Genomic DNA, 14,998 nt, shown 5'->3' on the forward strand with positions numbered 1-14,998 from the left:
CACATTCGAATGTCCCTCCCCTTTCACTCCCGCCAACTATTCCTTGTGTGTGATTGGAGAAATGGCCGACTTCATGAGGCGACGATTGTCTCGAACGGAAGCCAAACAAAGTGTTCACAACTCCTCGGCGCCCCTAAACGTTGTGAAACATTGACTACAGAACACCCACGATGCTGAATAGAAAACATGACAGATCAAGACACTAATTAAGAACTCTATCATATCTGTTACATTCAATTGCCATCTCCATTTCTCTATTGCTGTAGAAATGTGGGCAAGTATTAATTGTTTGTAGCTAGACCTGTCATAAATATTGAATTTGATTGGCCTACCTTTCAATAAAATGTTCCATGTTTATCATTACATTAGATTCACGTGATATAGAAAAGTGCTCCAGCTGCGTGTCCAGAGATTTAGTGCTGCCTTGTCTATATCAGTCTCTAATGGATATTAATACACGGTGATAATAGGATTGGCAGGGTGATGCCCTGAGGTTTAGTGATGGTGAGCCACTCCATTCACACACACTGTATCATTTCTACTGCTGGACTTGAAGGATGAGGGATCCGCAACTACCAGGTAACACTTAAAACTATTATTTTGTGGGTAGTTAGTTATATGCGAAAGAGCATATAAAGTGCATATAAATAACTTTTTGGCTATTTTGTTTATTTTAGATGCAGATGTGTTCATTACGAAAATATGGGTTAACATCTAGTCTAATTGCATGTAGTCTACTTAATTAGGCCTTTAATTTGGTCCCAACAAATTTAGATAAAATACATAACATTTTCTATCAGATCAATAAGACAAAAACAGTCATTTATTATGCCCCAAAACAATATGTCTTGCCATTTCTATAGGCGTTTTGAAATGGTATATGTTACTGCAATAGTAGAATAGAATCAAACAAATTCATCCAAATGGTGGTTTTAAATTGGAATTCTGTGCAAACCTCATTGCTTTTTAGCTGGGAACTCCTGTTATTACATTAATTTCTGAATCAATGTACTGTATAAGGCAACTGCAAGCACAAAACAGACAGCTTGGCAAAAATAATGGCATGCATTTGATATTAGTGTATGTTTAAAAACATTACAGGTTACAGAGAAACTATAAGGAATTGCCTTGCATCAGAATATATTATCACATAAAGTTCAGGGGCACCGATCCAGTTGTAACTGATCATTATGTTGTGTAACAGTTCAACCAGATAGCTTCAGGTAGCACAGGGAGAGAGTACAGTACTGTACCAGTGAGCAAAATTGGTTGAAAGACGTCTTTTCAACGTCTTTTAAACCAAAAATACATATTTTCCACGTCTTGTGCTCTCCCTATACTGAGTGTTATCTATTGCGTTTTCAGTTGTATTTTCAGAACAGAACTAACATCCTAAACTGAGCTCTGTCTAATCCTGACCTGCATTGGGAGTGTTTCCAAAGGGGAGGGCAACATCTTTGATGTGTCAGCATCCATTAAATATAAACCAGATTGAGATGACAAATATATAGAGATGAGCTAAAGCTAAATGTATAAGTATATACCCTTATCACTTTTAAAATGGTTCTGTGCTCATAAAGGGATAGTTCACCCAAATTACAAAATGACACATTGGTTTCCTTACCCTGTAAGCAGTCTATAGACAAGGTATGACAGCAATCCATGTTTTGGTTTTGTTTCCTTTTCATGTTGGCCTACCAATATCAGCATTTTTCGCGCATCATGTCCAAATAATCCGAAAGTATATGAAATTGATTGTGAATGGGATTTGTGACAGGGAAATTAAACCAAAACATGGATTGGTGTCATACCTTGTCCATAGACTCAAATCAAATCAAATTTTATTTGTCACATACACATGGTTAGCAGATGTTAATGCGAGTGTAGAGTGCGAGTGTAGCGAAATGCTTGACTGATTACAGGGTAAGGAAACCAATATGTAATTCAGTCATTTGGGTGAACATTTCCTTTAAGCCTGACTTGCCTAGTTAAATAAAGATGAAATAAAATAAAAAAAAGCCTGATGCACCTGTTGTCTTGGGGCGTCATGACTTTAATAGTATTTTCCAGTCTATTATTTGAAGGCTACATTGGTTCATACTGTAGGCTACATTACAGAACCATGGGATTCAGTCCCATCCTATTTTTACATTTAATTCACATATTCATACTCTTTACAAGAGCAATGTCTAGGGATATCATGGATTTAACATTGTTTAAAAAAATGTGCTTCAATGCCCAATTATTACTTTTGATTCAGTTTATTTCTCAAAGCAGTGTAGGAATGCACAATACAGTTATACTGTACATAAGATTTTGTATAACGCTATAATGGCCTGCCCAGGCCCAAAATTAGATTCTCTGCTCTGACCTCATTAGACCAAGGCCTCATTGGCCAATCCTACCAACTATTATAGATGTTGGTTCTGACCTCACTGTCATATATCTCCATGACCCAACCTGACCTTATCTGTGCCCACAAAATAAATAATGTAGTGATGCTGTGTGTAAGGTCAATCCCCAACACTTTTTATGCTTGGAGCTGATGATCTTCAGTTCAAGTACAAGGCCACATATAATTTAGGGGATAGTGCTTGATGTGCCATATATTGTAATCAGCACTATGCACACATGCCAATCACTGCCTTTTCTCCTCTTACTAGACAGTTTAGTTTATTAATAACAACCATTTAAGAAAATAAGCACACATAAAACTTGAAAAGCCATACATGCACATGAGTAAAATCCTTGAGGATAACACAATAAAGTCTGGGACTTATTTCCATTGTTAAATGCATTGCTCTTTATGTAGTTTTCCTTTCGATTTGTAAATGGTTCGTTATTGATTGATTTACTGTATCTGAGGGACTGAATGATTTGTTTCGCTGGGATAAAAAAAACTAAACAGATCCATATATTTGACCATGGGGAGTTCTTAGAGTCAATACTGCTGTGCTATTTGCTGTGCTAAGTGTCGCTGTCTCCAATATGCACTAGTAAGAATAGTCAATGTCACTTAAAGCTGTTAAGATGATTATTTAGCTGGCCGGACATTCCGTTCAAGTCAACAGGAGTCTCCTGCATGGAGATTAGTGTGAGCCAATCTCATTATGACTGTCCTGCAGACTGCACATTTACCCAGAGGTAATGGTGGAGCTCCACGTCTGCAATTAAATCACCTTTTGTAACGATGACCTAAAATAAATATTGATGGCTATTATGAATCCTTAAGGCCAGTCAGAGCATCAGCAGAGCTGTGCCCCAAGCCTCTAACAAAGAATGCCAGATAGAGAGAGTTATAATATGTGACAGTTTGAATTGATGCTCCTTTGTATCAATGCTCAATTATCAATTTTATCCAATAGGAGCTAACAGGGATAAGAAAGACAGGTAAGTAATTTATATCAATGCATGATAGAAGGGAGAAGTAGGATATTTAAGAAGTTGTGTGATGTTATTTTATGTGAATAGAGCTAACTGGCGAGGCCATAGAACATCTACACACAATAGTCCCAAATCGGAATCCCTGCCATTGAACACAGGGAACCTCACCCAAATTAAAATCTCACCTGTAATTCATTTTTTTCCTTTGGGCCTTTTAGGACTCAAATCCAGACTAGCATGGCCGAAACGCAAGGACAAGGAGGATAAGAAAGCCAAGACAAGTGAGACAAGTGTAACGCCATTGGACAAAACACCGAAAGTCCTTTCAACCCGTCCTATTATACCAGAACTGACCCCAGAACAGAGGATGAGGCAGACACCATTTGAGAGGGTGCTTTATGACATGAACCATGACCAGAGAGTAGTCAACGACCTCATACTGGGCCGGAGGATCTCCTTCTACGAGCTCAGGGGGGAAATAGGGTGTGGGAACTTCTCCCACGTTAGATTGGGTATCCATGCCCTGACTAAAGGTAAGGAGGGATTTATTTGTTTGTCATCTTTTCAGTAGTTGGTTAAATTATTAATTGGTTAATTCATTAATCTAGTAAAGCCTGACTGGTACAGTAACCAGAGTGAGAGTTGAGCAATACAATGTACCTCGTCTCCAATGATATAATCATGTGTTCCATTCAGTACACCAACTGATGCCACTTTGGAAAATGTAACAAAATGGACATTACAGTTCCTATTCAATGGTTGGGACCTGGCAGTATGAAGATATAGCTCTCTAACACATTCCTACTGACTGGTTCCATCTGAGCTGACCCTGTCTCTATCCTCCCCTGCCTGCCACACAGACTCTGTCTCCAGGGGGGTATTATAACAGGGTGGATACTGATGCCAGAGGACAAGGGGTGGTCACCTGAACTAAGCACCTCCTGATCGCCTCAGATCCCCCCTCACCCCCTGTGGTGAATTCATGCTTTATACAGCTCTGTTTCATTTCTGTAGCGGGCAGTTAGAGATCCCTGCAGGGAAATAACACAGGAGAGATGGCGAGATGGGGGGTGGGGAAAAGGAGAGGTCTTCATTTACCCTCACATTCTCCTCTCAGGCACATGTTTCACTGGACGTTATATAATTTGTTGAAGCTTCAAATTAAATTACACCAGTTGCCCTGTCTCATCACCCTTCCTTCTCTCCTATCATTTCTGTATTGGTTTCTCCCTCTCCCCCCCCCTTCTCTCTCTGGGTCTTTCTCTCTCTCACTCCCTCCCTCAGAGAGGGTCGCAATCAAGATTTTGGATAAGCTTCGGCTGGACAAGAAGTCTCAGTCCCTGTTTGCCACAGAGATCAGCTGTATGGAGAAGCTGTCCCACCCTAACATTGTTCGTCTCTATGAGGTGATTGAGACCACCAAGCGCCTGTACCTGGTGATGGAGTATGGTAGTGGAGGAGACCTCTACTCACGTATCACCAACCGGGGGCGTCTGTCTGACCTGGAGACCAAGCTCATCTTTGCCCAGATCATCTCTGCCATCAAACACATGGTAAGCTATAGTCAGTCAAAGCATTGAACAGTAGACGGGCACAGATGTCAATTCCACTCTGTGATTAAGGCAGCTTCCTAACTTGAGGATTAGATGCATAACTTTTGCATAAATCATGCATTGTCTATGGCTAGGATTTGCCAGAATGTATCCAATTATTGTAGGCTATTATTCTTGCTTGATTGATTCAGGGAGCACATCGTAATTTGTAGCAACATCCAACTAACGTACCCCCAACCTACCCCTTTTTGTTATAATTTCAGCATGACAACAACATCGTCCACCGAGACCTGAAAGCGGAGAACATCTTTTACACCACCAGCTACTGCATCAAGGTGGGAGACCTTGGCTTCAGTATCGTGAGTGCTCCATCTGAAGTCCTCACCACGTTCTGTGGCTCCCCACCCTACGCCGCTCCAGAGCTCTTCAAAGACAAAGGCTACGTGGGTCGTTACGTGGACATCTGGGCCTTGGGAATCCTGCTCTACTTCATGGTCACCGCCACCATGCCTTTCCACGCCGACAACCTTGGTCGTTTGAAGCGCTGTATCATGCAGGGAGCCTACGCCTTCCCTGACTATGTACCCAACCCCTGCCAACTGGTCATAAAGGGCATGCTGAGGTCCGTGCCCGCTGACCGTGACCCCATCTCCCTGATAATGACCAGCACGTGGCTGAAGAGCATTGAGTACCCTCGGGCGTACGCCCCGCTGCCCCAGACACCCTTTCACCTGGCTGAAACCTCCCAGGTCCTGTGTGTGGAGGAGCAGGAGGTGAAGTCGGCCCTGTCTGATCTGGGCATCAAGGGAGTCCACCTGCAGAACAACACCTATACAGACAATCGCAGCCCCCTGACGGGGACGTACCGTATCCTCCTCCACCGTGTCCAGAAGAGGAGGTCTGTGGAGGCAGTGGGATACGCAGCCCTTTACCCTGAGGACTTTGGCAGTAAGAACGGCAGGACGACCACTGCTGTTATGGACAAGCACAACCCTACCAGTGTCTGTGTTATCCTATAGACCAGGGATTTTGCAATAGTTTTTGAACCAGGGACTGGAAAATTATGGATATTCTCTTTGGATTAAAACAAACAATTTTGGTGGGCCACTTATAATGAAATTGAACACTTCAGAAGTGAAGTTCTCCCATAACTATGAACTATCTGAGGGACCTGTCAGCAACATCTCAGGAACCAGTGCTGCTCCATGGACCTCCATGGAGGTTGAGAAATAATGCTACAGAGTCTGGCCTCCTGTATAGCCAGGCTCCACCAGAAGAGAATCACAAGACAAACACACACCACAAACGCACACACACATACACACACTACACTCACGGATTTGTTGTCGCATATTCATCGCAGTACAGATGATAGATAGATAAATAGCACCATCTTGTGCTCACATTAATCATTACATTTCAGTACTCCTAAGAAATCTGTGACAGAAAGATACAATGGTGAAAAGGTTAAGATGTCAGGGTTGTAATGTAAAGTACATGAATTATATTGCAGCTTTATGTACTAACAAGGCTACAGTAATTGACTTCAGCTTCAGCTTGTTGCGATGTTACATCACTCAATAGGTCTATGTTTTGTACAATTGGCTTACAGCGAGAGACGAAGGATTAATAATACTATCAGCATCTTCCAAGCCTACTTTGTCCTGTACTTCGTGAAAATATAACTGGGGTCGTGCTCGTGGAAGGACGTGGCTAATTTGTCTTAGCTGTGATACAGGAAAAGTGCTTTGTTCAGATAGCAATTGTAAGGGAGTCAGGCACGAAGCACTGGCCAATGCTCTGATATTTGGATTACAGTACTTAGGTTTATCCTCAAAGACTTGTATGCCTTCAACATTAATGTAAATATAACAAATATAATCTTTAGGTAAATTCACAAGCTCTATTCACAAGTACATTGAAAAATGTGTAAAACATAGATGTTTTGTGCACAGTTCTTTATTTAGGCTATTCAGTGGCTTGGAAGTGCAATGTTTTGTCTGAAGATTAATATCTTTATTATGATATAATGTAATTAAAATACAGTAACACATTGCTTATGTAGATATTTTTGTACGGTCATTTTATAAATGCTTTACTGATATACTTTATGTGGATTAAGTATATCAGTAAAGTATTTATAAAATGTTAATAAATATCATTTGCCATTGGATGTACCCATTAATGCTCAAGAGAAATGTCATTTAAATATATGCCTGAGATGAGTAAAAAAAAAAATATTGCATTGTGTATTGCTATACCATTTAAATAATTAAAAATAAATAAAACATACATATCAAGACAAATTCATTAAAAAAATTATAATAATCAATCACCTCTTGTGAGTTCAGGGGGCATCCCTGGTGCTAGTAACAGTGGAAAGGTCTTTAGGGAAGACTGACAAGTTTATATTGTGAGTATCCCCTAAGTGGAAATCTGAGCAGCATTTGAATATCATCTGTGTACTTGAAGCACATATTTGTTCATTTTTTTACATCATGGACATCACAGAACCTCAACATCTTACAGAAAATAGATACTAGAGAGTATGTTGTTCTATTATCAGTCAAAGTCAATAAAAGTATAAAACTTCCAAAGCCTTTTTAGAGGTTTTGCAGGTTCTTATGAGGTCACTCATAACGCAACCTACGCTCTCATAAAAATCAGGACGGTTGGATTGTATAAACATTAGCAGTTTCTCTAACTGCCCTCCCATCTTACTCAACATACATTTCCCCTGAAGCTATTACCACCTCTATGATCCAAGCAGTGATAAAACCTGTCAGCACTTTACCTTTTCTCTCATTATTGTGTGCCAGGTTCTTACAGTTTGTACATGTACCTGTTCTGTTCCTCTCCATTGATTGGCAGTCTGGCAGGGCAATATATTTTGCAATAATGAGATGAACCCCAGTCATGCCTTTGTCAATAAGGATCCGCACCTTAAAAAAAAAAAATGTGTTGAAATTTTTGCTTAAAATCACATACCCAAATCTAACTGCCTGTAGCTCAGGACCTGAAGCAAGGATATACATATGCTTGATACCATTTGAAAGGAAATACTTTGAAGTTTGTGGAAATGTTAAATTAATGTAGGAGAATATAACACATTAGATCTGGTAAAAGATCATTCTAAGAAAAAAACGTGTTTTTTTGTAAAAAAATTTAACCATCATCTTTGTAATGCAAGATAAAGGCCATAATGTATTATTCCAGCCCAGGCAGAATTGAAATTTTGGCCACTAGATGACAGCAGTGTATTTGCAAAGTTTTAGACTGACGCAATGAACCATTGCATTTCTTTTAAAAATGTTGTATCAAGACTGCCCAAATGTACCTAATTGGTTTATTAATACATTTTCAAGTTCATAACTGTGCACTCTCCTCAAACAATAGCATGCTATTATTTCACTGTAATAGCTACTGTAAATTGGACAGTGCAGTTAGATTAACAAGAATTTAAGCTTTCTGCCAATATCAGATATGTCTATGTCCTGGGAAGTGTTCTTGTTACTTACAACCTCATGCTAATCACATTAGCCTATGTTAGCTCAACCCGTCACGCGGGGGACACACCGATCCTATAGAGGTTTTAAGACAAGCATGTGAGTACAAAATGATGGAGAGACAAACTATCAAATTATCTCCAAGCTAGTGCCTAAGTGGAGTCCTGACTTAATCACTTTGAATGTATAGTTGTTTTAGGCTATTGCTAAATATGTCTGAAACATTGCTTTGACTCTTTTCCTTTTGCTAATTCTTTAAAATGATAGGACAATAATAAATCATGTTTCTGACTGGAGCATTTTGGTGATAAGGGGTAACTAATCACATCCATTATCCAGTGTGATGTTTGGAATGGTCTGTTTGTTCTGGGTAGCTTTATGTCTTAGCTGAGTCAATAACCTGAAGTGATGCCAAAGGTTGTTGTGTGTGTGGTTGTTACTTTAATGTATTGTCTTTCAATGAATGACACATTATTATTTCTACAGTTGAACAGTTCACTCCACTGAATATCATAATGAAGTGTTGAAAGCCTGTGCTGAAGGTTTGTGGAACTTGTGTGTACTGTGTCTACTTGTGTCTACTGTGCACACTTAATTTCACAATTACCCAATTCATTTCAGCTTTACCTCAAAAGTTCTGATTGGAATGAGAGTTCAGTGTCTGCAAAAGCATGTTGAGTGGATAATAATTTGAGCAAGAATGTAATAAGAAGCTAATTCTCTCTGCTTACACATAGATCATTTTCTCAGTATTTCATTCCCCCGTGCACCTTTGAAAAAAAAAACGAACTTCTATGTACTGAGTCACTAGTGAATATCTGCTCAAATTCAAATGTTGACCTGTTTCCTTTTGGAATTGCAACAGCATACTTTCAGATAAATCACTTGTTATTCTCTTCCTCTCAAGTGAGACTGTTGAGAAATATGAGGTATGGGCCAAAAACAAGTTTACAGAAAGTTTATAGTCTCACAGTGCTCCTGGCAAATACAAAGGAGTCAGTGTTCTGGAACATTGATCACAGTCCATGTTCATATTGCATTGTATTGACAGTTGTATGCCTTGTTCACTGGAAGTTGGGTATGTGGTTTATAGTTCAGAAGCAGCCATTCAGATGTCTGAGATTGATTGAATACATTACTCTTGAACCCTGATAGAACATCTTTGAGTGTAATTTCATTGTAGTAGTTCAATGGCTGTATAGCAATAGTGTTAAATCAACATTAATAAGAGGAATAGTAGTAGTGATGAAAGAGATACTGTGTGTGTCCTTGGAAAGAAAGAGGCAAACCAATTAGACAAGGTTGGATGTATGTCTCATTGTGTAGTCTCAGAGATCTTGTCATGGGAACCTTGTCCTCTGCAGCATATTGGAGCCTCCCTGTCACACTCCACTGAGGGCAGGGACAGATAGGACAGGGACAGATAGGGCAGGGACAGATGACACATAGAGATTTCTCCTGGGGCATCACACTTGCCTTAAAATGGTGACTGTAGCAAGAATGAACATGTATAACCTGTGATTGATTCTCTGCCCATCATACTGTATCACATTTCAGGTAGATATGTGGCATTACAAGTGATAAGCTTCAGAGAGCTGAAGTTCTGTGTCGGTAAATGATGAAGGCAATGAGAGGAGTGAAAGCTTTTTTTCAAATGAAACGTGTGCAGTATAAAGAGTTAATGTATAGATAGAGTGTAATGAGCTGGCCTTGGAATCATACATTTAAAAAGGATGAATATGAAGACAACTGTGGGGAAGATGGTTATTATGGACATCATGAAAATATGTATTTCTATTAATATATATTCTTAATTAGTTTGATGTATTCCCTATTGACATATCCATTGATATTTCTGAGATGTATCAACATTTTGTACTTTATACATTTTTTATTACAAATGGGAACTTATACAAATAATGTTTTGACATAGTAGTGATTGAAATCAAAATAGAAATTGTAGCTTTATATAAAAGTTTAGTGGTCGGGGGCCCTACAGTCAGCATGTAGTCTGCGTATAGGCAGAGGCAGCACAGCACACACACAATAATGCTAAGCTGCCAAGTGGCTCATTACTAGCAGGCACCATTCATGGTTAGTCATCTAATGCTAACAGTGAATACAGTAATACAGTATAGTTGTCTTGCTATGCTACTGGATTGCCACCTTAACAATGGAACCTCAGGTATTCTCCCAAAAGCATGTGATATAAACTCATTAAGCCAAACTATAATATAATGAGTAATATAATGATGAAGCTCACATTCTACTTACAGGATGATGTGTCATATATTTGCCCACACATTTCACTTGACATATGGAAATTGGCATACACTGGTTAAAAGACTCCAACGAAGCAGCAGCTCAACTACATCCCCTCATTCTCTTTTCTCAGGAAGCTATCGATACAAAAAGGCCATAATTAGATACTGTAAACTTGTCAAACGCAGAAGCATTTCTAAAAGGATTAGTTAAGAGTGAGAGTTGTACCTAGTTGCTTTGCTGCTTATCAACAACAGTCATCAGATTCTGTACCCACTTCTGGCTGGGATTGGCACAAACAGTCTTCCGTTTCTTCAGCATGAACCTACAGATATGAGACACGTGGTGGGATAAAAAGTGTTTGCTTTCCGTTAGACACTCAGACTCAGTATTGCTTTTTAGATTCACATTCTACGAGGAGAAAAAAAGGAAATCAAAATATGTAGAAAAATACCACATTTCTCTGTCAAAAGCCTTCTTGGCATCCATTGCTGGCAACTGGAGGATTTGTTCTACCTTACCAGTGTCCTGATGATAGACTGACTGTGTAGCTTTGTTGTTGTTTGGGGAGTGAGGACTTAGGGACAGAAGGTGAGGAGGTGTTCTAACACACTCACACAACAGCCTTGATGTTGCAGTCGCCATCTGTTTCCTGTATCCTGTAGCTCATCACGTTCCTCTTGGTGTTCTTTTTCAGGCCAGCAACGTGCTTCAGACAGCAGTTCCCATAAGAGCCTGACAACAATCAGGGGGAAAGGAAATGGTTGCTATTATACTCCTTTTGTGCTTACATTTCAATGTAATAAATTATAATGTACTAACATCACAGGAGGTTGGTGGCACTTTAATTGGGGAGGACAGGCTCGTGGTAGTGGCTGGTGCGGAATGAGTGGAATGGTATCAAATACATCAAACACATGGTTTGATGGCATTACATTTACTCCATTCCAGCTATTACAATGAGTTGTCCTCGCCTCAGGCGCCTCCACTGACTGACATTTCAGTTACACATAGTTTGAAACGTGCAGTTGAAGTTGCGAAATATTACAGTGTGATAATTTTCTACAAATATTTTTTTGAGTAAATGTATTGCAGATGTGTGCAAGAGAAGACATCACCAGGACTATTCATATTCACAATTTCTAATAATGCAAACATGAGAACTGCCTGTAAGTGCAGCATAAGCCATGTATATAACTATTGAAACGGTTGTGAAATCTAGTGCCAGGTGATTTGAAACAATGTTTTGAAAGGAGTGGATCACAGAGACAAACATCAGTCTGTGTAAAATGTTCTGCTAAAAAAAATATTTGGAGCCGACAGATCTTTCTCTTCTTGACATAGTATGGACCAGTTGAAGCTTGTAAAAAAACAACAACATTATATTGAAATAACTGACTTTGTGCAGAATAATGCTCTCCATTACGAGAGGTTACTCCTCAATCTGCAACAAGTTCTTAGTGTACAGAATGTGGAGTGGCTATAAGTACAGTTGATTTTTCAACAATACCTTCATTACAAGAACAAATCAGGACAAACAATAGGCTTTAGACTGTTACATCAATTACAGGGGACATAAGCTTCATAATAATTAGTCTATAGAATGTACAATACAGTAGATTTAATGGTGCCTACCTTGAGCCATGCTGAGGTACATGCATGCCAGGAGCAGGAGAAAGAACAGAGCCTGGAACTTCATGGTGTCACTGCTTCTATGGTCCACTGTAAGAACAGGACAGGATGTAAAGCCTGAGAAACGTTCTCTTTTTAATACCACCACACTGTCAGCGGGATGTTTTCCTGACAGGGCCACCCCATTTACAATACTGGTATGTTTGTTTTCCAGACTCCAAATCCGGACCTCTTGATTTCAAACACTTGGATGCGTGGAGCTGTTTTGTGCAGCTATGTTGGGTTTGGCAGAAGCTCTGACTATGTTCTTATAAAAGTTAGCATGCATTCATCAGATGAACCATAACCTCTGTCTCTTAAAACAGCTGCATCAACTTGTTTATTTTACCACTTAGAAATGCAAAAGTACAGAACGCTTACAGCATAGGCTAAAAGTTAGTTAAATATGAATTAAGAATCAGACAAGCATATAAACAAGCAATAGGTCAGCATATAAACACACAAGCCTACCAACAAAGCAGAACATGTCACAAATAACCTTCTCAAAACACAAAATCTCCTTGCAGAAATGACCTGTCTTCTCTGTCTTGTTGAGTTCCCTACTGCTTTATACAGTAGCTGCCATTTGATACCTTCTTCACCCCTCCACCAACCCTCTTATCTTAATCAGCCACACCTCCTCTCGCATGACAACTAGTAAGTACAGTATGTTTTACAATTGCTGGGAAGAGGTAGAATTTGAACAATTTGAGCATCACAATCAAATGCCACTGCAATGCTTTCCTTGGCTTAAGTCCAGTGAAAAGATGAGTGACAAACTGTTGAAGACCCTCACAAACTTCTAAAGATGCACCATTGAGAGCATGCTGTCGGGCTGTATCACCGCCTGGTACGGTAATTGAACCGTCCGCAACTGTAGGGCTCTCCAGAGGGTGGTGCGGTCAGCGCAATGATTCACCAGGGGCACACTGCCTGCCCTCCCAGGACATCTACAGCACCCAGTTTCACAGGAAGGCCAAGAAGATCATCAAGGACTTCAGCCACCCGAGCCACAGCCTGTTCACCCCACTACCATCTAGATGGTGACGACAGTACAGATGCATCAAAGTTGGGACCAAAAGACTGATACACAGCTTCTATCTCCAGGCCAACAGAATGTTTAATAGTCACCACTAGCCGGCCTCTGTCTAGTAACCTGCCCTGAACCTTAGTCAGTATTACTAGCCAGCATCCTTGTGGAATGCTTTCGACACCTTGTAGAGTCCATGCCCCGACAAATTGAGGCTGTTTTGAGGGCAAAAGACCAGTAAATATTAGGAAGGCGTTCCTAATGTTTGTACACTCAGTGTATATATTTACATTCCGGATTCTGACATTGCCCGTTCTGATATTTCTTGATGTCTGTCTTTTTATTTTGGGGATTTGTGTTTATTGTTTTGTATTGTTAGGTATTACTGCACTGTTGGAGCTAGAAGCATAAGCATATAGCTGCATCTGTGATAACATCTACAAAATATCTGTACTCAACCATCATTTTTATTTTTTATGTTATTATGTTTTTCAGGAGGGCTTCCATTTCCCTGAGGCCCCTCATTGCTATTGGAGAAGGATCTAAGGTCCAAGGAGCCAGGCCAGCAATCAGTGCACAGGAACATAGTTTATTTTAGTCATTTATTAACTGTAAAATCTACTACATCCTTAGAATTTAGAAAATGTGGACCACACGCAGAGTCCTTAATATCTTTTGTATAACAACAATGAAAACACCGTCTGGAAACCCCCTGTCTGCAAACCCACTGTCTGGAAACCCACTGTCTGCAAACCCACTGTATGGAAACCCACTGTCTGGAAACCCACTGTCTGCAAACATACTGTCTGCAAACCCAATGTCTGGAAACCCACTGTCTGGAAACCCACTGTCTGGAAACCTACTGTCTGGAAACCTACTGTCTGCAAACATACTGTCTGGAAACCCACTGTCTGGAATCCCACTGTCTGCAAACCCACTGTCTGGAAACCGACTGTCTGCAATTGATTGAATATCAGCCTGTGAGTTTATGTAAGATTCAATACCTGGTTTTGACACAAGCAATTATGTTAAAAGTAGCATCCATTATTGTTGAAGCTATAAGAGGACGGGCTAATTTTAATTGCTGGAATAGAATAAATGGAATGGAATCAAACATGTGGTTTCCATATGTGTTATGTGTTTGATACCATTCCATTAATTATATTCCAGCCATTACAATGAGCCCACCTCCTCTGATTTAACAATACATAAGGACTGAGACAAGAAAATAATATTTAGGATGTCTTGGGTGGCAGTTTTTTTGTTGTGTTGGTCATTGCTTAGGAAGATTAATGTGCTAGGTACTTGCACAGACTTGCATAATGTTCTGAAATGTAATTGTCCCATCAGTCTGAATTTAAATGATTGCACCCTTTTAGTTTTGAGACCATTTTCCTTGTAAAAAGAAAACTCTTGCTATACTAGCCACTATGTGACACATCAGATTTGTATAGCATCCCCAAAGTCAATTAGGCAGTTGGGAAAATACTTGTACCTCCCATTTGGCAAAGTGTTATTGAGACCAGATGGTATCAGTCAACATAATACAAGTGTAAATATCTTCAAATCAATTTGAAAATGTGACTTACTTC

The 14,998-nt window shown here is 39.8% G+C and overlaps 2 protein-coding genes across 5 annotated transcripts; one reads left to right on the top strand and one right to left on the bottom strand.

Annotated features, from left to right (window-relative positions):
- The first annotated feature begins 163 nt into the window (after positions 1-163).
- Positions 164-8,974, top strand: LOC110502681 (serine/threonine-protein kinase NIM1). 2 transcript variants are annotated; one of them, XM_021580947.3, is made up of 4 exons: positions 164-579; positions 3,603-3,917; positions 4,669-4,937; positions 5,201-8,974. In XM_021580947.3, the coding sequence occupies exons 1-4, from the start codon at positions 558-560 to the stop codon at positions 5,954-5,956; spliced, it is 1,362 nt and encodes a 453-aa protein (XP_021436622.2). In that variant the 5' UTR covers positions 164-557; the 3' UTR covers positions 5,957-8,974. The 2 variants fall into 2 exon arrangements, with proteins under 2 accessions (XP_021436622.2, XP_036819605.1); XM_036963710.2 differs by lacking the exon at positions 164-579 and having other exon boundaries at positions 1,888-3,917.
- A 1,340-nt stretch (positions 8,975-10,314) lies between these two features.
- LOC110502937 (C-C motif chemokine 25) lies at positions 10,315-13,041 on the bottom strand. Of its 3 annotated transcripts, none has more exons than XM_021581316.3 (5): positions 12,848-13,041; positions 12,341-12,427; positions 11,323-11,440; positions 10,934-11,030; positions 10,315-10,842 (listed from the first exon to the last, which is right to left on the bottom strand). In XM_021581316.3, the coding sequence occupies exons 1-4, from the start codon at positions 12,861-12,863 to the stop codon at positions 10,934-10,936; spliced, it is 318 nt and encodes a 105-aa protein (XP_021436991.1). In that variant the 5' UTR covers positions 12,864-13,041; the 3' UTR covers positions 10,315-10,842. The 3 variants fall into 3 exon arrangements, with proteins under 3 accessions (XP_021436991.1, XP_021437058.1, XP_021437103.1); XM_021581383.3 differs by having other exon boundaries at positions 12,876-13,009; XM_021581428.3 differs by having other exon boundaries at positions 12,911-12,996.
- Between the last annotated feature and the right edge of the window lie 1,957 nt (positions 13,042-14,998).

This window comes from Oncorhynchus mykiss, chromosome 1 (assembly GCF_057628025.1).
Source record: "Oncorhynchus mykiss isolate SJ-2025 chromosome 1, ASM5762802v1, whole genome shotgun sequence".
Lineage (NCBI taxonomy): Eukaryota > Metazoa > Chordata > Actinopteri > Salmoniformes > Salmonidae > Oncorhynchus > Oncorhynchus mykiss.

Bases quoted from the DNA above. Each gene is read 5' to 3' on its own strand.
- LOC110502681 (XM_036963710.2), top strand. From the start codon at position 3,452: ATGTTATTTTATGTGAATAGAGCTAACTGGCGAGGCCATAGAACATCT. The intron at 3,918-4,668 runs GTAAGGAGGGAT...TCCCTCCCTCAG, and splicing joins TATCCATGCCCTGACTAAAG to AGAGGGTCGCAATCAAGATT. The intron at 4,938-5,200 runs GTAAGCTATAGT...TTATAATTTCAG, and splicing joins TCTCTGCCATCAAACACATG to CATGACAACAACATCGTCCA.
- LOC110502937 (XM_021581316.3), bottom strand. The intron at 11,441-12,340 runs GTAGGCACCATT...GATTGTTGTCAG, and splicing joins GTACCTCAGCATGGCTCAAG to GCTCTTATGGGAACTGCTGT. The intron at 11,031-11,322 runs GTGAGTGTGTTA...TCATATCTGTAG, and splicing joins TGCAACATCAAGGCTGTTGT to GTTCATGCTGAAGAAACGGA.